The following is a 24370-nucleotide window of genomic DNA, read 5'->3' as shown; positions in this document are numbered from 1 at the left end:
TATATATATATATATATATATATATATATATATATATATATATCTGTAGTTTCACTTTATGATCTCGAAATGCTGAAATCTCGAATTTCAGCATTTCGAGACTATAAAGCCGAATTTCAAAATGTGGAAAGTGCATAATCGCAAATTCGAATATCTAGAATTTGCAGTTATGGCTTTACATTAAGTGATGTGCGGTGTTTACGTTGAATGTAGTTTGATGTGGTGTATGGATTTGCGTGGAGTGTAAGGTAAGTGACTATTTTTTAAGGGTTTTGGGTGGGAGTTTGAGTGTGTGTTAGATTGTTTTTAAGTTGTATGTATGGGTTAGGGTAGGTAGGTTAATGTATGAGTGTGTAATTGTTGGATGTATTGGTGGTGTTTATGTGGTGTGTGTGTGTGTGTGTGTGTGTGTGTGTGTGTGTTCGAGGGACTGTGAAATGTCTGGGTGTGAGTGTTCTGTCTGTTACTGTTTGTGTGAGCTCGGAGTTAGTATATATAAGTAGGGAGGGTGAGGGGCACAGCCCCCCACATGGGGGGTACAGGGGGGCTTGCCCCCTGCTTTTGTGTAGTGTAGGTATTTGCGTGTTTGGTGTTTTATTTTTTTGTGTTTGTTTTGTGGTGTGGATGTTGTGGTTTGTGTGTGGTGTGGTATATGATGTGTGTTCGAGTTTATGGTTTCGGGTTTGTGAAGTTTCGGTTTTGTACGGTTTTAGCTTTATGGTCTCGAAATGCTGAAATTCGAGATTTCAGCATTTCGAGATTATGAAGTGAAACCATATATATATCTATATATATATATATATATATATATGTGTGTGTGTGTGTGTGTGTGTGTGTGTGTGTATAGCAAATATGTCCAGTAAAGCCCATTTACCAGAAATGCATGAAATGCTGGAAGAACTAGAGATTTTTTGGGCAATGCTTCAATGGCAGAAGAAAGAAATCCCATCTATGCTTGAGTTTCAAATCTGGCAAAATAATAGTTTTCAGTCAAATGAACAGAAGTTGTTGAGAAGACACAAGAATCAAGTTACAAAGATACAAGTTTCAAAGACATGCATCTGGAGCATTTCTCCCCGGGCCTCCGCTGAAAACTGGCTTCACTCCAAGTCGGACTTTCCTGGTAAACAAATGTTAAATAAAAATGTATTTTATTTATTTATTTATTTATTTATTTATTTCAGTTTGATTACCGGGGAAGTCCACTGGGCCATGAAGTGCCCATTTTCAGTGGAGGCCCGGGGAGAAAAGCTCCATAACAATACAATACAATAAGGGTTACAGAGTGTTGAAGGAAAATACAAGAGTAAAATTCATACAATTCGGAATTTCAAAGCGATACAATACCATAAGGGTTGCATAGTGTTAAATGTAAAATACAAATTTAAGATTCATACAGTCAGGAAATGCAAATGCATACATGTACATCATAAGACACATTTTTTTTTTTTTTTAAAAGAATCAAATTTGAGAACAGTAGAAAGCAAGGAAAGATACACTATTTCTCCCCAGAATTTTGACTTGACTATAACAAAAAGGACAAAGCTGTACCATCTGCAATAGATACTTTAATAGTAGTTCGAAAGAAGAGATGCTAGCATATCCACTGTGAGGCAGACTGAATACTAAATTTGTTCAAATTCAAACAAACTGTGCATATGTCTAGATTGCTATTCCAAGTTCCCATGAATTAATTAAATTAAATAAGAGTACAAGGGCAATTAATGCACAAAAACAAAGTATTTCTAAGCAGAGGATACCAGATGGGGTAGTATCTAACAAATGCACACAGTCCAAAACTTAGGAATTTAGAAAAGGGATTTAAACATAAAAAGCAGTCCACAATATAGTCAGTCTAATTGGAAACTGGAGACAACAATCCAAACTGCAAAGAATCTTACTAGAAGATGTTATGGGAAAATTATGAGGATTATCATTCTGCAATTCTGGAATACTCAGTTTCAGGGACTACTCTCAACAGCTCAAATGTCAATAGGCAAATAATTGAAAAACAGATTATGAAAATCCACATGAACTAAAAGAAAATGCTGGAAATAGATCAGAGACAGAAATATTACAATGAAAGTAACTGCAGGAGGCACCAGATTTACAAGTTGGAGACAAAGCAATAATTCAAAAGCCATTGGAAGGATCACATCCAACGTATGAAGTTGTTCATAGGTTCATAGGTAGATACTAGGCTATCTGCCCTAGGGCATTTATAAGCCTAGCCAGAGTGTATTTGGCTTCTGCCTCCCTATTAGATTAGCCTACTGTGCCTCTGTAAAGTAGGTCACAGAAGGTACCCTTTTAAGATTAGTTTACTGTGCCTCTGTCTAGCAGGGACACAGAAGAGATCCCAGGGGTGAATTTGCGATTTCCCATCCACGCATCCAGATTTCGCTTAAAGAGGTTCAGCGAGGGGCTATGTCTAACATGAATTGGGATTCTATTCCAGATTGTGGGGAGCCTCTGGGAAATGAATCTGTCCCTCCAGCATGTCCTATTTATTTTTGTGCTGAGGTTTAGGTCCCTGGAGCGTGTAGCTCTAAGGGACTTGGATTTTTTGAGGTGGAGCATGTCCATTAATTCTGGGTTTGACATGGCTTTGTACGTCAGGCATATATCGCCTCTGAGTAGGCGGTAAGCAACTGAGTAGAGCTGGAGTTTCTTTAGTCGAGCTGCATAGGACATCTGTTTGTAGCCCATGATCCTCTTGGTGAGGTACTTTTGGGGTCTCTCCAGTTGCTGCAGGTGTCAGGTAAGGTACATCCCAAAAGGAGCATTGTATTCAATTATGGGCCTGATGAGTGATGAGTAGAGAGGCACAATGACCTCTCTTGATCTAAATGCGAACCCTTTTGTGATAAGGTGGGCTATATAGAAGGTCTTTCTAACCACTTTGGCAATGTGATTATCAAAGGAGAGATTACTATCTACGTTGGTCCCCAAATCTCTAATTACTTCTTCCATACTTAATGGATTACCACCTATGTGGTAATTTGTGGGCACTTTGTTTTTCCCAAAGGGGATGACTATGCACTTTTTAGCATTTAGCTTGAGGCCGTGGCTCTGGCACCAAGCATCCGTCTCTGTGAGACCCTTTTGGAGGATGCTTGTGTCAGCTGGAGATTCGATTATGGCCCCAGTTTGCAGTCATCTGCGAACTTTGTCAGCCATAATCCCCCGTGTTAGCCTGAACCTCAGAGAAGTATATACCGAACAAGAGAGGTCCCAGAACTGAGCCCTGTGGGATGCCACTTGTAACTGGTTTGGATTCGACATGGCGCCTGCGATTCTGACCATGTGGGTTCTATCTCTGAGCCAGTTTGCAACCCATCTTGTGATATAGGGGTTGATATTTAAGCTGGTAAGCTTATTTATGAAGTCCGAGTGGGGTATTGTGTCGAAGGCTTTTGCGAGGTCCAGGTAGGCTGTGTGGACTACCTTGCCCTCATCTATGGCTTTGGTAACTGTTTCAAAGAAATCAACTAGGTTTAAGAGGCAAGATCTGCCCTTAACAAAGCCGAATTGGGTAGGGTCCAGTGTCTGGAGGCTCCCAATGTCTTTGTTTATGAGTTCCATGATAATACGCTCCATAGCTTTACAGACCAGACTAGTCAGGCTTATGGGGGCAATAGTTCCTGGGTCCGTTGTGGCACCACCTTTGTGGAGTGGGACCACTGTAGCTGTACACCATTCTTTGGGTACATATCCTGTAGTAAGGCTAAGTTTGAACAGTGACTTAATGTGAGGGTTCAGTTCTTCTTGGAGCTCATGTAAGACACAGCCTGGGACACCGTCCGGTCCCATAGATGCTGTGTTTTTTGCTTTGGAGAGGGCAGCTTTCACCTGTGCATCTGTGATGTCAGGGAGGTTACATTCAGTTGGGATAGGCATTTGCTCCTTTGGGGGGGAAGGGGGGGAGAAGTTTGCGCTGAATCTGTCTGCCAGGATGTTGGCTATGTCTGTAGGTTCGGTATATTTTGTACCATTATGCAACAATTCAGAGCATATCTGGGAGTTTCCGCCCATGTTCCTGACATAACTAAAGAAGGCCTTGTGATTATCTTTAGTGTCTAGGGCAATTTTTCTTTCAAAACTGGCCTTTGATGATTTTATGAGGGATCGAAGTTTCTTGCTAATACTGATCAGAGATGCCTTCCCTTTTTGGGATTTTGCTCTGTCATGTAGTAGCTTCCACCTTCTGTTGTATAGCTTATTTATGGCGGGGTCCACCAGACCAGTCTCCTGTTTTTGGAGGAGTGAGTCTTGGTTTTATTTGGGATAGCATGATCCATGCATTCCTGCAGGTGCTCATAGAATGCATTTGTAAAGGATTCTGTGGATTGGGCTGTATTATCCTCTGGCCCAGGGGCTTTGAAGGATTCCACCTCAGCCTTGAGAAGTGCAAAGTTGGCTTTTGAGAAATTCTTTACAGTGATTTCCTTGGCTGGGGGGGGGGGTATGGATGTCCAGGGAAATTTGTTTATGGTCTGATCTTACCAATGAGGGGTTTACCTCTGGTGTGGAACATAAAGTCCCCATGTTGGTGATGACCAGGTCCAATATGTTGTTCCCTCTTGTGGGAGTGGTGACCAGTTGTTCCATTGCGTTAGAGTTTATAAATTCAAGGAACCGTTGGGTGAGGGTGTTTGGGCTTGAGTAGTTTTCCCAGTCAATGTTTGGGTAGTTGAAGAATAACATAGTGTTTGGAGAGACCTTTATATTCTCCAGTGTTCTCAGGAATGCCAAGTGGGGTTCCTGTAATAGGGAGGGTGTTCTGTAGCAGGCTACAAACTGAAAGGCAGTTTTGCCCACTGTTAGTTGCACATGGATGGTTTCCGATGCTTCGTGCAGTGCCACTAACCTGGAGGTGTAGGTATCTTTGATGAATATAGATACTCCCCCTCCTGTTATGCTTTGGTCCGAGTTTTGGGGCCGAAACGCATGGTATGAGTTATAACCTGGTAGTGCTGGGGTGCTCTCAGGAGCCTTGAACCAGGTTTCTGTTACTGCACAGACATCGATTTTCTCCATACTGAGGAGAGCCTCGAGTGCGTTCATCTTGAGGTTTAGACTTCTGGCACTGAGTAGCATTACCGTTAGTTTTTTTTATCCTTGGGTTGTCTATGGAGGTGGGTTTGTCCTTTGAGCCTTGCCTAAAAAAGGCACTATGGGGGTGGCAAGAGCCTTGACCAGTATACGAAAGCCTAAGGGTGACAGGTGCAAGCCATCCCTGGTGAAGCAATGTGGTTTGTCGAGCATGTCATCCCAGGCTGACAGACACTGGATCCCCTTTGAATGACACCAATACTTTAGCCAATTGTTGAAACTGATCATTTTGTCTTTATACTGTGGCATCATTCTTTGTGAGGGCAAGATGCTACTCAAGGTCAGGGTCATACCAGCCTGGGCTACATGGTCAGAGAGTTCCTCTATGTCTCTTTTCATGTAGTTCAGGGAGGTACGTCTCAGGTCATTCACACCAGCATGGACAATGACGGAGTCATACTTGTACTTGCTTTGGAGTGACCTGAGTGCTTGCGTTATGTGGTGGATCCTGGAACCCGACAGGCAGCTTACAGTGACCTTCTCCTTGTTCAGTCTGGTGAGCGGGATGTCAGTGTGCCGGACAATAGAGTCCCCTATAACAAGTGTATTTGGTGTGTTGTTTGGCCTTAAGGGCTGTGACTGTGAGGCACACTGATTTTGTGAGATATGTGATTCATGGGTATTGTTGAGGGGTGGCTGTTGCTTGGATATCTGCTTAGGAGGTCTTTGCTGTTTAGGCAGATTTTTATTTAGAACCTCCGAGTAAGTTTTTGTGTGTTTATGTGTTGGGTATGCAGATGCAATAGGTCTGTGTGAGACTGGATTTGTAGTGTGGGTGGTTACCTTTTCCTCCTGATTGACTGTGCCAGTATTGGGTTGAGAGAGCTCTGCCTCCAGTTTGGCTGTGTAGCTGCATCTCTCACATGTATTAGAGTTTGTTGGAAGGAGGAGAGGGTTGTCTTTGTACATAAGGCAATTGTAACATTGCCTCAAAATTCCCAGATTCACCAGCTGGACTGGAGAGTAACCTTGAAACTGACCCTTGGACATACCAGATTAGTATAGGGAACTGTTTTTTTACTTGATCAGATTAGGGAAGGGAACTGATTTTTCACTTGATCAGGAAGGACCAATCGGGAGCCTAATACTTATGAGAAGTCAAGGAGGGTGTAGTGCTTTAGTTAGTTAGTGTTTCCTTATAAGAGCTGAGCAAGTGCAGGGCTTTAGAAAGAGAATAGAGTGATTACTTTGATAGTTTGAACAGTTCTAAGGGAAAAAGTGAAGAGCAGACTTGTAGAGCCTGGAATAGTTTAAACCTGTTTAGGCGGCGCTGCCCGACGTTGCTCAGTGCGCAAAACCACACAAAAAGAGAGTTGTAGGGTTTTAAGAGAGAGATCAAGGAGTTTAGAATTGACCCAAAATGGCCAATAAAACTAGAGCTTCTAGGTAGTAACCACTCCTCCAGGGACAGGCAGGCTGTTCAGTGTTAACCACTCCCACTGGTGAACACAGAGACTTCCCATTAGCCCAAGCAAGCACTGGCCTTCTAGAAACTTCCAAACAGTTCAGAACAGCAAATCTGTAACTGAACTTTCTTAACTTTCAGAAAGTGGGAAAAAAGCAAAATTTTTTTTTTTTCTTTTTGTTATAGTTTAAAGGTAGCAGAGATACACAAGTAGCAAAATAATCACAACAGTGCAATAAATGACCCCACACTTGAGTGCTAGGTCAAAATCAGGTAAAATGCAGTTTTTAGATTAAAAAAAAACGATTTTACATTAAGTGCAACACAGGAAATGCAGTAAACAGGCTCAAGATGTGTTCCAAGTACTGTTACTGTTACAGATATAAACTTTAGCAAGCCAGAAAATGCCAAAAAGTAGGCGGCAAAGCAGTAAAACTTAACAAAAATCAGAAGAAAATACTTAAAATCACAAAAGTGGCTCCTTTTCTTCTCTCAGCATTTTCTCCCCTTGGTAGGTGCTTCAGCAACAACTAGCAAGCCTTGAAAAAGCAGATAAACCCATGATCTGATGTATGCATTGGGAAAGAAAGTAACCTGTACAGTGAAAATTGCAGACATTTAGGTAAGATAAATAAACCAAAATGAAAATTCATGGAAGAAGATAATCAGGCAAAAGTGTCATAGCAAGTCCTGTCACAAAATAAAGTAAAAACTGTGATGGTCAAGAGTAGCAGAGATAGACTTCTGAAGTTCTTTCCTAGTGAAGCTGTAATGCAGCAACAGTTATCCTAAAAGGAAGGTCGACCATTGATCGTAAATAGTCCTGTGAGATTCCCCAGAAAAAGAAAACTGTTAGTGATACCAGACAGACAGAATAACACTGAAGCTGCCCTCAAGGACTAAAAGTTTCATAAAAGAACCAGTGACATGTTTAGTACAGGGTTAAGGTGAATTTATAATGTTCACTGCTATAATGTACAGTGCCTCAAAAATTTATAAATTTCCTAAATTAGAAAGGAGGATATCATATATGGATATGTAGTTTTAATGCTAATGAGCTAGCTACAGTGTTTTATGCATGTCATTTTGTACAAATCTTTCTGAGAGACTTCTCAGAATACAAATCTCATGGAGGTTAAACCACATGTACTATTTAAGCCTCCTGACATGACATAGGAAGGTTAATGAGTGTTTGAGAATTTTCTATAAGTTAAGAAATGAAGCTACTGAAACATTTTTTTCCTTTATTCATGTTTTGACTGGAATAGTGCACCTAGGCCAGTGGTTCTTTTCAGGGCGATCATATGTGGTATTCCTACAGACTAGGAGAAGTTTCACCAAGGCATCAGGGAACTTATATTGTTGATAAGTGCTATGGGCCCCCAAAAAATCTAGCTGGGCTACCATCAACTCAGGTCGATAGGATCTTTATTTAGCATTTCATTTAAAGGATGAAAGATGAAAAATTACATAAGCCTGTGGAAAGAACAGAAATGGGTTAAAGCTTGAGAAAAAAGGTAAGCACTGGTTCCCATTTATTTGTGATTTTCCTTAACAGTTTATTTAGCATGCCGACAAACATCTAAAATCCAAAATATCCAAGTAACTGCTGACAAAATCTCAAATCAAGATAAGTGAGCAGATCATTTAACAACTTTTGTCTTGGGATTATTACTTGAGCTTTTAAATTATGTCCATCAATAGATGTAAACAGCATTAGCAATGCCATTACTGGATCTTACAGTATGCGTATCCAAACCTTATTATTGTGCCCTTCCACTTGGTCACTACTCAGAATCTTCCTACACACATGAGGGCTACATGTTTCCATTTCCGCTTTTTTTCAAATGAGGACACTTAGATGTTTTGTAAGTAACATCAGCCCTTGTTCCAGTATTGGGAGTTTGCCTTGCCAATCTGTGTCAGTGGTGGGCACTGCAATCACTGACTCAAGGAAGCATACTTAATTGGACATCTTCCTCAGCTTTATTTTTACTAGCTACTACTTTTACCAACACTTACATTTTGTATGTGGGCTGGCCAGCAGGCCCCTTTCAGTCACAATCTAAGCCCATAGGTCAACATTTTAGTAACAAAGCAAACACAACATATGTTTTCATCAATTCAGGAGGTGTACATACACTGTATGTTACAATGTAACAATGTAACAGCTTTACTCTATAGTCAAAACATCAAAGCTCCACAATATCGAATCCGAATTCATTGAGACAACTTTGTTGAATCTTCATTATATCAAACTCCTGGAACAACAAAAACTAACCACAGGAAAAGAACCACTTGGCCACCATGGTGAACCTTGCCCATTCTCCACTGTAGTGCGATCTCGGAGTTGATATATTTAGTTAGGGGGTGTGTGGGGGGCAGAGCCCCCCACTTACAGGGTTTTCTGGTTTGGTTTTGCTGTTTGTTGTTTTGTCCTGGTGGTCGAGTGGTTTTTACCCAGGGTTAGTTTTCATTGTTCTGGGAGTTCGATATAATACAGATTCAGCTAAGTCGCCTTGATGAATTCAGATTCGATACTGTAGAGATTTGATGCTTTGAAGGGGATCCATATATATATATATATATATATATATATATATATATATATATATATATATATATATATATATATATATATATATATATATATATATATATAAATATGGGTCTCTGTTAAAAGCACGGATGTTCACAAACACGAATACAAGAACATCGACGCATAAACGCTGAAGTACTACAAGAGCGAAAGACGTAAACAGCGAAAATCAGAACGCCGAACGTATTTCCGAAAACAACAGTGCCATACAGGTAAGGAAAACCTAAGTAAACAAACTTCAATAAACACCCCTTGCACCCCCCACACACCCCCTACTTAAATATACCACACACTCTTTACTACTTTTCTGCAGGGGGGCTTGATACAGTGGGGTTAGGAAATTAACTTTTTCTCACTGTATTGTGATCTTGGAGTTGGTATATTTAATTTACGGGGGGTGTGGGGGGAGAAACCCGGTTGCAGGGGGTTCCCCCCCCACAGTAACATAGTAAAAAGCATGTTTGGTAGTTTGGTGTCATTATATGCGGAGGGGATGCTATTTTCTTGTGATTTGTAGTGTTAGATGTTATGAAATTTGATGTTATGGGTTTTAGATGTTCTGGTCTCAATGTTATGAAATATGTTTTGAAGTAGACCTATATATATATATATATATATATATATATATATATATATATATATGGATATAGATATAAATATAGATATATAGATATATATATATATATATATATATATATATATATATATATATAGATATAGATATTTATTTATTTGCAGTTGGTTTACCAGGATAGTCCACTGGGCCAAAAGAACCCATTTTCAATGGAGTCCTGGGGAGAAAAATTCCAAAAACAAGTAGCAAGGTTACAATAAGGTATTTGGTTACAATTATACAATTACTATGGACTAGTAAAAAAATGAAGGAAACTTAGAAATACAGCAGACTAGTGTACAAATATATACAAATATTACAATCTTGTATAGCTGAAAATAAACAATTTACAATATAGAAAATGAGAAGCTTTTACAACTTAGGGTGGGTTACACTGGAGGTATCTTTCATGCATTCAGGATGAATAGCTTAATACAAGCAAGAGAGAGATATATTAGCTGACATAGATTTTTTTTCAATATGGAAACAGATAACCTTTTCCATCTTAGGGTATGTTACACTTAAGAAGTACCTTTAAAGTGTTCAGAAAAAAAAAGCTTAATAGAAGCAAGAGCAAGATTTATGAGTTTAGGAGAGTAAGTGGGAATTCCCATTATGAGTAGGGGAGGAGAAGTGGAAATTCCCAGTATGACTAGGGGAGGAGATTATGTGGGGTGGGAGCAGGAGCATTCTCACTGGGAAATTAGGTGTGAGTGAAGGGATTTTTTGAATGAGAAGTGATTTGAGATAGTACGAATGGATGGTGGTAAGTAGTTCCAGAGACGAGCAAGACTGTAGGATAAGAGATTTTTTCCAGGGGTCGAACTGGTTTATACAGTTCAATTAAGTTTTGGTTGTTAGATCTTAGAATTCTATCAGGGAGGTGCATTTTGAAGGTAGAGGAGAGGGATGGGCAGAGGGAGGGAATGAAGATGAGTTTGTGTGCAAGAGTCAGTTGGACGTAGGTGAGGTGATTGGCTAGTTCTAACCATTTTAGTTTGTGGAGAGCTGAACAGTGGTGTGAGGAGGACTTATGGGAGGTAGCAAACTTGGCAATTTTGTTATAGCAAGAGGAGAGTTGTGTTTTGAGAGAAGATTGTAGATTGGTTAGAAGTGGGGCTGTATAGAGGAGGGATGGGATGAGAAATGTGGTAGATAGGGTGAATTTGGTGGAGGGTGTAAGATAACGATTCTGTCGGTAGAGCATGCCGAGTTTTTGGTGGGTTTTTTTTATATTTAATTGAAGGTGGGAATTGAATTTAAGCTGTCTGTCAATTTGGACCCCAAGTAATTTGGCCTCAGATACCAGTTCGAGAGGTGTATTGTTATGACTAGTAATAGAGAAATTACTTGGATTGAAAGAGGTAGCTTTAGAGGGGGTGAATACCATTACTTTGGTTTTGGAGGCATTGAGTATAAGGTGATTTGTTTTCATCCATTGTTCAGTGGTTGAGAATGCATCTCGAGTAAGCTTTAGCAGTGTGGGGATGGAGGTAGCAGAACAGATAATAGTTGAATCATCGGCCTATTGGATCATTTTTGTTAAAGGGATGGAGTTGTGGAAATCATTTATGAATATATTGAAAAGAAGGGGACCCAGTATAGATCCCTGGGGTGTTGATGAAAGGGGAGGTGGCTTTTTTCCATCTTACTGCTTGATATCTATTGGATAAGTAGCTAGTGAACCAGTTCAGAGAAGAGGGTGACAAGTTAAGCTTGGAGAGTTTAGTTAGTAGTAGACTGTGGGAGATAGCAACGAAGGCCTTAGAGAGGTCTAGTAGGAGAGTAGAGACAATGTGGCCAGAGTCCCGGGCTTTGTTCACAGCTTCCAGGAAGGAGAGAAGGGTGGTCATAGTACTGTGACTGGGTCTGAAACCATGTTGTGTTGGAGTTAGTAGGTTATTGTCTGCAAGAGGTATGGTAGGAGTTGTAGATGGATACACTTTTCTAAAAGTTTAGAGATAGCAGATAGGATAGCGATGGGACGGAAATTAGTGATATTGTTGTTGCTGCTGCCTTTATGCAATGGTACAACAAAAGCCTTTTTCCAGATTTGGAGTACTGAGCTTTCTTGAATGGAACGGTTGACTAGAATGCTGATGGGGTAGGCAATGGCTTTGGCAGCTATACTGAGAAAGTAAGAAGAAATGTTATCAGTGGCATTAGAGCATTGTTTTAGTTTCTGAAGTAGTTTTTTATGGTGGATGTGGGTATAGGTTTTAGTGAGAATGGTGGAGGAAGGGGGGGAGAATTTGAGGATGTTGATGATGGAGAGGAGATGGGGGAGAAACAGTGGTAAGGGGCGAAAAGTTGGTAGGGGAGGATTGGGGTGTAGTGGGGGGTGTGGTGGGGTTTGAAGCTAAAAAAGATGAGGTTAGTTTGGAGATAGAATCAATGAAGAAGGTGTTGAATTGAGTGGCCAAGTCAATGTCTGGAGCGTTAGGTTCCGGGCTGGGGTTATCTGGTTTGTTGGGATTAAGGAAGGTAGAGATACATTTCCAAAATTTTTGAGGGTTTGTTTTGTTGTTGTTTTGGATTATGGAGAAGTAATTCTGTCTATCGGAAATGATAAGCTTTTTAACTTTGTTTCTGAGTGTTTTGTATTCATTATGGGCTAGGGGAGTCCTATGTTTCTGATATGATGACCATGCTTTATCTCTAAGGTGCATAGTTGCTAGTGTGTTTTTTGTTAACCAAGGAGCAGTTTTGTTTTTTATTCTTTTTGTTTTTATGGGGGCATGTTGCTCTAACAGGTTTAGAAAAGTTGAGTTGAAGTGGGCGACAGCTTGTTCCAGGGGTAGAGTTTTAAGGGTGTATCAGTTGATTGCTTTAAGAGAGTTGGAAAAGGTAGTGGGGTTAAAGTTTTTTTGGCAGCGAGTAGTAATAAAATTATGAGTAAGATGTAGTGGTGAAGCTAGTCGGTGTGTGAATGTGGGCAACTGGTCACTAAGGAAATCAGGCAGGGTACCACTATTTGAGAAGTAATGAGGGTGGGAGACTAATATCCAGTTTAGGGTACTATCACTGGTGAGGTTTTTTGAGGGCCGAGTTATGGAGTTGATCAGCTGAAAAAAGTTGTAAAGATTAATGTTAAGTGGGTTTGTGGGAGACTGTATTGCAGAACAATTGATATTCACGTCACCCATAAGTATAGTTTTGTTGTTAATGTTATTGGAAAGCAAGGAGAGGATATCCTCTAGTGTAGAAATATTGTTGCCTGGGGGGATGTAGAGGGAGGCTATGCATATGTGTTTATGTTTATTTACTTGAAGTAATGCCAGGAGTAGTTCTGCATTATTGAATTAGGGAATTAGTTTGTTATAAGGGGTAGCTGTTAAGGAGGATAAGTTATTGGTTCTGTCTTTTCTGATTATAGAGTAGTTGGGTGGAATTATTTCGGAATCTTTTATATGAGGTTTTAACCAAGTTTCAGAGATGGAAAAAATGTCTGGTTTGTTATATGTAAGACAGGCATGCAGATTAGGGATTTTGTTAACTATACTTTGGGCATTTTAAGGAGGTGAGTAGTATGGATTTATCTGTTGAAGGGGATGAGGATGGGCCTGGGTTAGGGTGTATGTCTCCTGATAATAGAATAGAAGTCAGATATAGCATTAGGTTGGAGAGGTACTTTGTCTGCTTAGAGACAGGGTTGAGCTTTGCTAGATTTATGAGGGATGAGTTAGTTGCTGTAAGGTTAGGATATTTGTGAGGAGTAATAAGTTTATAAGGGAAGAGAAGATGATGTTTTATGGGGTATATGCATGGAGAAATTGGGAAGTGTGAATATAAAACAGGTGGGCTAAGATGGTTAGTAGTATGAAAAGATGGAGTGTGGTTGTAGTTATTTGGCTGGGTGAGGTAGTAGGTATAGGATATGGTGAGGAGCAGTAGTTGATGAGTAGAGAAGGATAGGGCTTTTGAGAGCATAGTGGGATAGGTTACTGAGAGGAGGTATGTTGTGGTTGGCTAGTTTACTAGGGTAAGACAGTTGTAAGTTTTGGGAGGAGACTGAGAGGGGAGGTCCAGTAGAGTATTGGTGAAATGTGGGGAGGAGTAAGAAGTGGGTGTGGAAGGGAGGAGGTGACTAGTTGGTTGGGGCGGGGTGATGGGTGTGGCTAAAGGGTATAAATGTAGAGGTGCTGGGGGCAGGGGAGGGGAGCGGAGTGAGCCCGCAGGGCGAACGGAGCGGGTAGACCTGAGGGAAGGCTAAGGATGAACAAGAATCAATCTGTGGAGTACTAGTAGCTGAAGGTGAGTCCAGGGGACAGGGATTAGGTGGGATGGGGTGAGCCTAGAGTTGAGAGAGGGGAGTAGAGAAAACTTTATTATAGATTTAAGCAGATATCAAAATAAATAAAGTAAGTAATAGATAGTGAAAATAAAGAAGTAATAAGTCAGGAATTGTGAGGAGAGGGTCCCACCTAGTGGACAAATGCTATAGTACACCTGTGGTTCCGCAAGGACAGATCCCTAGAGTGGGAGGAAAGGGGGGAGTCCTATGTAGACCGGAGGGCTAGAAGAGGGGCCAAGTATGTGGGGAACAGAGATGGGAAGGGTTAGGCTGCTGGCTGACCTGGCAGGTGAGCGTGCTAAACCCCCTAGCAGGGCCTTCTGGCAGAATACAATCTAGTATGTAGGATTAGCAACAGTTACACATACTTTCTTAAGTCCTTTGATGGATATTCTTCAGGGGAAGGCTTGGTCCTATTCCCGTAATGGGGAGGCTTGGTCCTATTCCCTTAATGGGGAATATTAGAATTATTTTAGGTCTGGGTTTCCAACAAAGGAGCAGTTGCAACAGGGTGAAGCAGGACAGTCAAGTTTCTTAAGTCCTTTGATGGATATTCTTTAGGGGGAGGCTTGGTCTTATTCCCGTAATGGAGAGGCTTGGTCCTATTCCCTTAATGGGGAATACTAGAATTATTTTAGGTCTGGGTTTCCAACAAAGGAGCAGTTGCAACAGGGTGAAGCAGGATAGTCAAGTTTCTTAAGTCCTTTGATGGATATTCTTCAGAGGGAGGCTTGGTCCTATTCATGTAATGGAGAGCCTTGGTCATATTCCCTTAATTGGGAATATTAGAATTATTTTAGGTCTGGGTTTCCAACAAAGGAGCAGTTGCAACAGGGTAAAGCAGGACAATCAAGTGTAGGAGGAGAAGCTAAGGCCAGGACACACAGCAGCCAAGGGCAGAGCCTGAATTAAAGATACATATATATATATATATATATATATATATATATATATATATATATATATATATATATATATATATAGATAGATGTACATATACATCTGTTATTATTTAGTGACTTCAATCCTCTGTGATTTGCCAGAAAACCACAAATTGTATGAGAAACAGACCAAAACTATGAAACTAAATCTGGACAGTGCAGAGGTATGTTAAACAGAGACACACACACACACACACACACACACACACGCACACACGCACACACGCACACACACACACACACACACACACACACACACACACACACACACACACACACACACACACACGCACACACACACACACACACACACACACACACACACACACACACACACACACACACACACACACACACACACATCTTCTCTATAAACAGAACGTCTAGATTAAATTCCACACACAAGTGCGAAATGTGTTTACACCGTCACTGGCGTACATACGTACACCGCACATATGGTCCTCCTTAAAGGAGAAGATGCAGTCACCTCGGTACTAAGAAGTTTTTTTTTTTTTTTTTTTTATTATTATTATTCTTATGTTAAAGCCTCCTGGCCAGAGTGGGCCCCCCCCAGCCACGGGGCCCTAGCCGACTGCCTATGTTGCCTAGTGCTGGATCTGGCTCTGCCCCTAGGGGAAAAGAGATGTAATGGTAGCAGTTCTGTATAAACATTTGCAATGTGTGTGTGTGTGTGTGTGTGTGTGTGTGTGTGTGTGTGTGTATACTTGTACATTAAAGAATGCATAGTACCCATAATGTGTATACTTCAAGCTTCACTCAAAAAAGAAGCTGTGATGCTAACAGTAGTTTAAGATTGTTATCATTTTGTTTGGAATTAAAGCTGCATCATAACCTTGAAATCCTAGGTATAGTGCTAGTAATGAACAGTACAGTTCAGAGTGGTACCATAAGATGACAGGATGACCCTGACAAAATGTTAGGCCTGGTAAGTTTACTAGCTGTCTGTATCAGTCAGTGTATTTTAACAGAGCATTTACAAGAAATACTTTACTTTCATGGTTGGGTGGGCGTTCGAAAGACATGCGTACATGGGCGTGCCTTCGTTGAAGGTTGAATGTCGAGCTGGCACCTCGGCGTTCGTGAAAATCTACTGCCAATCATTAGCAGACTGGGGTTCCACTGTGGCGACCCCTAACCGGGAAAAGCCGAAAGACAACAACAACTTTACTTTCATTGTAATACTGAAGAATAAATAACGGTTTACCAAGAGAAGTGATAAGCTGAGAAATATTAGTAATTCCTACTAGGGATTGTGGGAAATGAGCTTTAATGTACCTGCTTTTCATCACAACCACCCCGCTCCCTTTTGTCTTTATTTTTGAACCAGATGTAGGCCCCAGAGATCACATTCTTAAAATCTGCTGAAATTACAATTTTGACAGAAATGAGACCAATTAAGGACAAACTACTATATATTATTATTACTGCAATCACTTATCCTAAGTTTTCAGTACCTTCACTTCAGAGTCCCTTTACAATGGGACTAGAACAAGAACAGAACAGTATAGAATGTAATAAAATAGAACATAATGTTGTTGTATGTTTGACGTATTAACACCCTGCAACATGTCCCAAAGATATGCAGTAGGCAGACCAGTGTATCTAAATTATACCTAGGTAAGTGTGTGGTGTGTGATACAGTAAAAAGGTCCTGCAAACTACTTTTGCTTCCTACTTATACAAGAATTTAATTATAAAACTCTGCAGTTGTTCAATGGGTCTCTACAGGAATTGGGTGTCACTTGTAAACATCTATGGATTAAGCATGAAACCTAGAGAACATGCAGTGCTAAACCTCACTTTTTTCTTTACAAGATATCTGAAAATATGGCATCTTGTGATAAAGTATAGTCTGTCAAATTTTAGTCATTAAAAACACGTTTGTTACAATTTTTGGCAATTTTTAGAAATGCCACGTGGAGGGAGGGAAAGGTGCAGTCCAACAGTTTGAAAACAGTTCTTAGGATCTTGCTGATACTTAAGTGGAAAGAAAAGATTCTTGCCAAAGAAGACTAGAAGGCCTGCAGCCCTTTCAAGAATTAAGATTTTATATTCTGTCAAAGTAACATACAATACAACAATGCTCACCTATTTTATTTATTTATTATTTATTGTTTACTATTTGTTCAGCAGGTAAGTGGACTAGTCTATTGACCCTTTTCAGCCATAACGTGAGCTCATCGAGAAGAAGATAATATCTTTCAATCCAGAATATTCCACACAAAATAAGTACATACTAAAATTCAGAACACAGTAAGTCTGAATGCAGATAAGATAACATCAAAGATCCAGTCAGAGTGCATTGAGAAAAAAATATATATATACAGATATGCATAAGATTCAGTGCAATCACGCATACATTAAACATAAACTCCTATATACATGTGAAATATTTGTGTATAAGATGCCACATTAAGAGGCTAAGCAAAGTTTATTAAATGTATTCTATTATTCATTTTATTGGATGGTAAGTTACCTAACCATTGTCACAATAGCAGTTGTGGGTAGATCCAATAAAGAGATGCTCTTTAAGTTCATCTTTGAAGCTTCAAATGGTTCAGGACTGTAAAAATAGACTTCATACTGTCAGTAAAAAATGTATCCTAGGTTTATGATGTAATGTTAGATGTCTGTCTTTCAGTCTCAGATGCAAGTTGTCATCAAGCTGAGCTACTGACTCCATACAAAATACGCAATGTTTCTACAGTACTCCTTACAGTATTACCCTGTAAATTCTTCCATGTTATGTTATGTGCGCAAAAAAAGCATCTGTGAAGCTCACTTTCATGCCTTACAGAACTAAGGGAATGTAAAAAACATTTGTTGACTTACTGCTATGAGGGCCAGATGCATTTCCAGCTCTGCAATCCTACGTCCAACACAAGCCCGGACTCCATATCCAAATGGTATTGAGCTGAAAGGGTGATGCTTGAATCCAACATCTCGCAGCCAGCGATTTGGATTGAACTTCTTGGGCTCTGGAAAGTTGATCTCATCATGAGATACAGCATAGTGACAGAGATGAAAGAGTGTCTTAATAAGAAAGGCAAAAAGAAAAAAACGTTAATATAATACGCTCTAATCTGAGATCAATTGTGTAACACTGTTTTTATTCAGAAATCAAATAGCTCAATTATTTTATTTTATCTGAGCAGAGACGGTTGAGGTTAAAAACTATTAAAGAGCTGCTTCCAGTGGACCAAAACTCAATTCTCTCAGTCTCTGTCTGCTAAATGTGTGACTGAGCAAAGCACTAAACAAAAGACAAGTCCAGGGCTGAGTCTGCAAAAAGTCCATGTGAATAAATTGCTTTATCCAAGATAACTATATTAGAACATTTTTCCAGTAACAAATAAGCATTTCTTTCAGTAATTCATTCAGGACTTATTGTATAGCTTTGTAATCCACCTCTGTGCCTGCATTTTAAAAGGTTGTCCAAACTGTGAGAAGAGAATGCAAATATGACAAGCATAGAAAACAGCCGCTGGAATGTTGGCAATACTGGCAGAAGATGATAAGATGTAGGGCACAGATAGCAGTAATGAGTGAAAAGGAATAACCAATTGTACGACAAGAAGGACAGATATGAGAAAAAATTAGAATGTCAGAACAAGACTAATGGGGGGAGGGGTCATAGAAGAACAAGCAAAGATTGTTCCACTAAGTATAACACAGTGGGAAGACACAGGAGATATTGGGGAGATGTTATGTTACCCAGAAGTAGGTAAAGTATGATGTGACCATTAGTTTTTACCAGGAATTCAAGTAAAAAGAAAAAAGGAGAAAGGCATAGGAAATGTTTTTGCAGCAGCCATGCTTCAGCTGCTGCAGGAGTAGGACTGGGTCTCTGATCATAACCAAGGTGTTACATGTTCATGAAATGAGTAAATGGAGCAAGTGACTGTAAATACCAGTGCTGAAATTTCTAATGCTCAGAGGTTTAGACATTTAGATCCCAGGTGCTGAACAATAGTGAAATAGTACACTCAAGGTGTGCGAGAATTCTAATGCTGGCTTATAAATATTAATCATCAATCAAGATCATTCTGGCATTAGGTTATAATTCCTAAGACATGGGACCATAATTCTTACTGGACAAATGTTGGAAGTAAAGCAAAGGATCTGACCTGATGCAAATTTATAGCATGTATTATTTTATGCATGAATGCATTTATCTGTATTTTGTTAACTGGGTTATTTGTTAATTTATCCATATTTTATAAAGATACTTTGGGCATGACATCCATGAAATTCACATTTACTAAATTCACAACATAAGCTAAGAGCTTCTTGACAACACCAAATAAACTGTACCTTTAAAATTATTCAGCAATCAAAGCAGTCCATTCAAGGTAAAATGCCCTTTTCCTAAGCTCCACTCTGAACTCAGGTATACACAACACATTCTCAGGTTCTAGTCCTTTCTCCTGTGTTTAAGCGTTCCTCCTACACCATTCTCACAACTCCAGAAATCTCTAGGCTTCTCTTCTAAGCCTAACTTTCAGTTCCAAAGCCAAGCAATGTCCACAAATATGCTCCACAGAGTAGCCCTCTCTCAGTCCCTGCCTTCTAGGTCTTCTTTCAACACAAACACTGTCCCTCCTAACCTCAGCTTTCCAGGCAATAACCTTTTATACTAAGGCAAGATCATTCTGATTGGTTAGCTGATTGCCTACTGGAATTACTTCAAAAATATTTCCAGGCTCTACATTATTAAGGAACACACACATTGATTTTATATTACATTTTCCTCAATATAGTACAGGATCGTAGTTGCAAAAAAAAAAGCATTTTTACAGCTTCATCTACCTTGAAACATTACAGGCACACCTCCTCCTCTATCTTCCATATAGTCCATCTGGGTTCTGGCATTCTGTATGACCTAGGCATACTCTTTGCTTCTGAACCCATCTTCATACGGACTGAACTGGTAGGGCAAGGTAGCTTTGTAAACCCAGACTTACTCCCTAACAAACTTCCCTCTGATAGGTTTATGTGTTACAGTTATCACTTCTTTAACCTCATTTTGCAAATCTGTCGAGCTCTATAACATCAACTTCTTTACTGGTTGCTATACTATGAGCATCATACCTTTTAATCCATCTCTTAAGTTATCCAAGCCACTCTTATGTGGGAATTTGCCTCTGTCACATGGGAATTTCCCCACCATTCCAACTAATTTCTAGCAACATCTGTAGGTACATACAATAGTCAGTTTCCTTACTACCAACTCAACTAATTTCTTTATTAGCCCCACAATATCCTGCTTTCCTAAGGAAAGCTATGCACATCCTATATACTTTATCTTGCCTACTATTTTTATTTCCTGAAACCTTGCTTTTTATGTAAACTGCCAGGATTTATTTCCCACCCTCACTACCTAAAGCACTTTGCTTATAGGATTCTTCCTTTATCAAGGCACATAATGACGTCAACAGTTTCACTGCTTTTCCAATGTGCTCTGTGTTCAGAGAAACTTGCCTTTTACTTTTCCTTAAAACTATTTTTTGTTACAACTACTGAGCTTCTACCTTGTGTTTTACCTGTATACTTTTAAATATGTGATTCTTGTCCCTCAACAATGTTAACTTTAACACAAGCATTATAACATCTACCCTTAATGCTATCTGGTTTGGCCTCACAATTACCATTCTAGACCACTAATATATTTACAATATGAAACTTTTATACCCTTCATATTAATCTGTTGTTTAGCTAAAATACTTTCTAGGTTGCTCTGTTACACAACACAGAACTACTTGCAGTTTGATTTTCTCATTCATCCATTTCTCCATCTTGTCACATGGATTCTGGCTTCCTACTCTGAGGAACTATTTCCCTGAACACATAAGTCATCTACCATCCACTAAATCCTGATTCTTTTCCTTTAGCAACCTGTTTTGAGAGAGATTCTTTCTCTGCCTTAGTGAGTGGATACCACCTTTTCACTTAATATTGCCTTCCCCTGCAAAGGATACTGCAGAAAAAGACATATCAATTTGCTTCTTTCTTTGATCACAGATTTTGGTTAGAGTCTACATTTAACTTTATTTTCCGTTTTGTATTTGCAGAAAGGCTCATCCAGACTCTGCTACACTTTGCTGTGAAGGAAAGGTTAGTTTGCTGTTATTTTTTGTATTTCTGTATTGCCTTTCTATATTTTGAATACTGTAGTTTGTTTTCTTTATCTTGTGTTTTGCTTGCATTCTGTTCTAACAGCATATTAAAACTTCAAAAGAGACCACAGCTCTCTCTGTTCTGAGTCAGGCAGAATACCACTGTCTTTCTAGTTGCCCGCCTCTTATGTTAATCTGACCATATATCTAATTTCTCTCTACTTTCAACTGGCTTATGTGAGTAATCACAAAACCATCACTTTTGAAATCCCACCCCTTCAATTATTTAAATTTATTGGCCATCCTACAGTATTTCATAGCACCAAAATACAAAAGTAACCACCCTTTTCAGTCCATCTTACTGTTTTAAAAATAGTAACTCTCCACTAAACCTTAACTTTTTAAACAGGTAAAACTCAAGTTACCTACTTTCATATCTAACTTCTCTAGTGCACACTGCAGAGTGCATTCTTTTCAATCTTACCTTTAAGCATCCCTGTTACTAGCACTTTCTCTAATACCTAAAAAGATCATCTCTACTTGACTCCAAGTAGACTTTTCTCTATCTGTTAAACCTAGCACTTGCTCCTATAGTACTTATTACCTTGATACGGCACTCTTATAGATAGCACCCCAAAAGGCAAACCCCATTTCTCGGTCACCCACGTCCCCGAATCTCTTTTAAAGTTTTTTGTCTAGTCCTTCTAGCATGTCGAGGATCAGTTGCTAGTGTCCTCTCCTGCTCAGCTGGTGAACCTGGGAATATTGAGGCAATGTTACAATTGCCTCATGTACACAGACAACCCTCTCCTCCTCCCACAAAACACAAATACATGCGAGAGATGCAACTATACGGCCAAACTGGAGGCTGAGCTCTCTCAACATAGGACTGGCAAGACCAGTCAGGAGGAGAAGGTTACCACACACACTATAGACCCAGTCTCACATAGTACCATCACAACCTCAAATCATACACATAAACACACAAAGACATACTCGGCACTGATCAAAAATCTACCAAAACAGCAAAGGCCACCAAAGCAGACACCCAAACAACCACCACCTCAGAACACAACACCTGCAACACATAGACCTCACAGTCAGAGTGTCAAACAGTCACAGCCCTTAAGGCCAAACACAATGCCAGACACACTAGTCATTGGTGACTCCATAGTCAGACACACTGACGTACCAGACTGAGTAAGGAGAAGGTCACAGTAAGCTGCCTGTTGGGCGCTAGAATCCGCCACATAACGCAAGCACTCAGGTCTCTCAACAGCAGGTACAAATACGACTCAGTCATTGTCCACGCTGGTGTAAACGACCTGAGACGACCTCCTTGGACTACATGAAAAGAGACATTGAGGAGCTCTCTGATTATGTAGCCCAGGCAGGTATGACCCTGACCTTGAGCAGTATCCTACCTTCACCAAGAATGATGCCACAATACAGAGATAAGATGATCAGCTTTAACAATTGGCTTAAACTCTGGTGTCATTCAAAGGGGATCCAATGTCTGTCTGCCTGGGATGACATGCTGGACAAGCCACGCTGCGCAAGGGACGGCTTGCACCTGTCACCCTGGGATTCCGGATGTTGGCAAAGGCTCTTGCCACCCCCATAGTGCCTTTTTAGGCAAGGCTCAAATTCTAAACCTACCACCCTAGAACACAAAAAAGGAAAAAATCTAAGGGTAATGCTGCTCAATGCCAGAAGTCTAAATCTCAAAATGCACGCACTCGAGGCCCTTCTCAGTATGGAGAACATTGATGTCTGTGCAGTGACAGAAACCTGGTTCAAGGCTCCTGAGAGCACCCCAGCACTATCAGGTTTTACCTCTTTTCATCCTTTCCGCCCCGAAACTCCGGACAATACCAAGAAAGGAGGTGGGGTATCCATATTCATCAAAGACACCCACACCTCAAGACTGGTGGCAACGCACGATGCATCGGAGACCATCCAGGTGCAATTAACCATAGGCAAGACTGCTGTACAAATTGTAGCATGTTACAGGCCACCCTCACAAACTCAGGAACCTCACATGGCCTTCCTGAAAACACTAGAGGGGATAAATGTATCACCAAACACCATCATACTAGGTGACTTCAATTACCCTAATATAGACTGGGAACACTACTCAAGCCTGAACACCCTAGCCCAAAAGTTCCTGGAATTCATAAACTCAAATGCCATGGAACAACTAGTCACCATCCCCACAAGAGGAGAAAACATACTTGATCTCATCATCACGAACATGGGAGCACAATGTTCAACACCAGAAGTATACCTCACTGGTGAGATCAGATCACAAACTAATCTCGCTGGAGGTCCTCATCCCACCCCCACCTGAAATAAAAAAGACCACAGTAAAGAACTTCTCGAAAGCCGACTTCACACTTCTAAAGACTAGTGTGGTCTCCTTTAAGGCCCCCGAGCTGGCAGAAAACAGTACTCAAGCCGCTGAATCACTTACAAATGCCTTCTACCAGCACCTGCAGGACTGCATGGATAAGGCAATCCCAAGCAAAACAAAGACTCTTTGTACCAAAGGCAAGCGTCCAGTCTGGTGGACCCCAGCCATAAACAAACTCTACAACAAAAGGAGGAAGCTACTACAAGATAGAGCAAAATCCTTAAAAGGTAAGACACCCTTGATCACTATAAGTAAAAAACTAAGAGCTCTCATAAAATCATCCAAAGCAAATTTTGAGAGAAAAATAGCTAAAGACTCAAAAGACAATCATAAGGCCTTCTTTAGCTATGTTAGAAACCTGGGAGGAAACTCCCAGATATGCTCAGAACTAGTTCAAAATGATGTGAAGATTACTGATCCTACAGACATTGCCAACATACTGGCTGACAGGTTCAGTGCAAACTTCTCCCCCCCCAAAAGGAGAGATATCTATACCAAGTGATTGCAGCCCCAAACATCTCCAACGCCCAAGTGAGAACTGCTCTCTCCAAAGCAAAAACACAGCATCCATGGGACCTGATGGTGTCCCCGGCTGTGTGCTCCACGAACTCAACGAGGAATTAAACCCACAGCTAGGACAGCTGTTTAATCATAGTCTTACCTCTGGATACAGGAGTGGCGCACTGCAACTGTGGTCCCACTTCACAAAGGCGGTGCCTCCACCGACCCTGGAAATTACCGCCCATTAGCTTGACAAGCCTTATCTGCAAAGCCATGGAGAGGATCATAATGGACCTCATAAATAAAGACATAGGAATTTGCAGACTTTGGATCCATCCCAGTTTGGCTTTGT

General features: G+C 40.3%; 1 protein-coding gene across 2 annotated transcripts in view; it reads right to left on the bottom strand.

Moving 5' to 3' along the window:
• Positions 1 to 24370, bottom strand: part of LOC122809459 (sterol 26-hydroxylase, mitochondrial-like) — a 564348-nt gene that overhangs the window by 72298 nt on the left and 467680 nt on the right. For both annotated transcript variants that reach the window (XM_044080981.1, XM_044080982.1), the window contains one exon: positions 17821 to 18021. In XM_044080981.1, the coding sequence (XP_043936916.1) occupies positions 17821 to 18021 (201 nt within the window). The remainder of the gene's footprint in view (positions 1 to 17820; positions 18022 to 24370) is intronic.

Source organism: Protopterus annectens, chromosome 8.part0, assembly GCF_019279795.1.
Source record: "Protopterus annectens isolate FY-2018-M chromosome 8.part0, PAN1.0, whole genome shotgun sequence".
NCBI lineage: Eukaryota > Metazoa > Chordata > Ceratodontiformes > Protopteridae > Protopterus > Protopterus annectens.
This window is presented reverse-complemented; position numbering and strand designations above follow the sequence as displayed.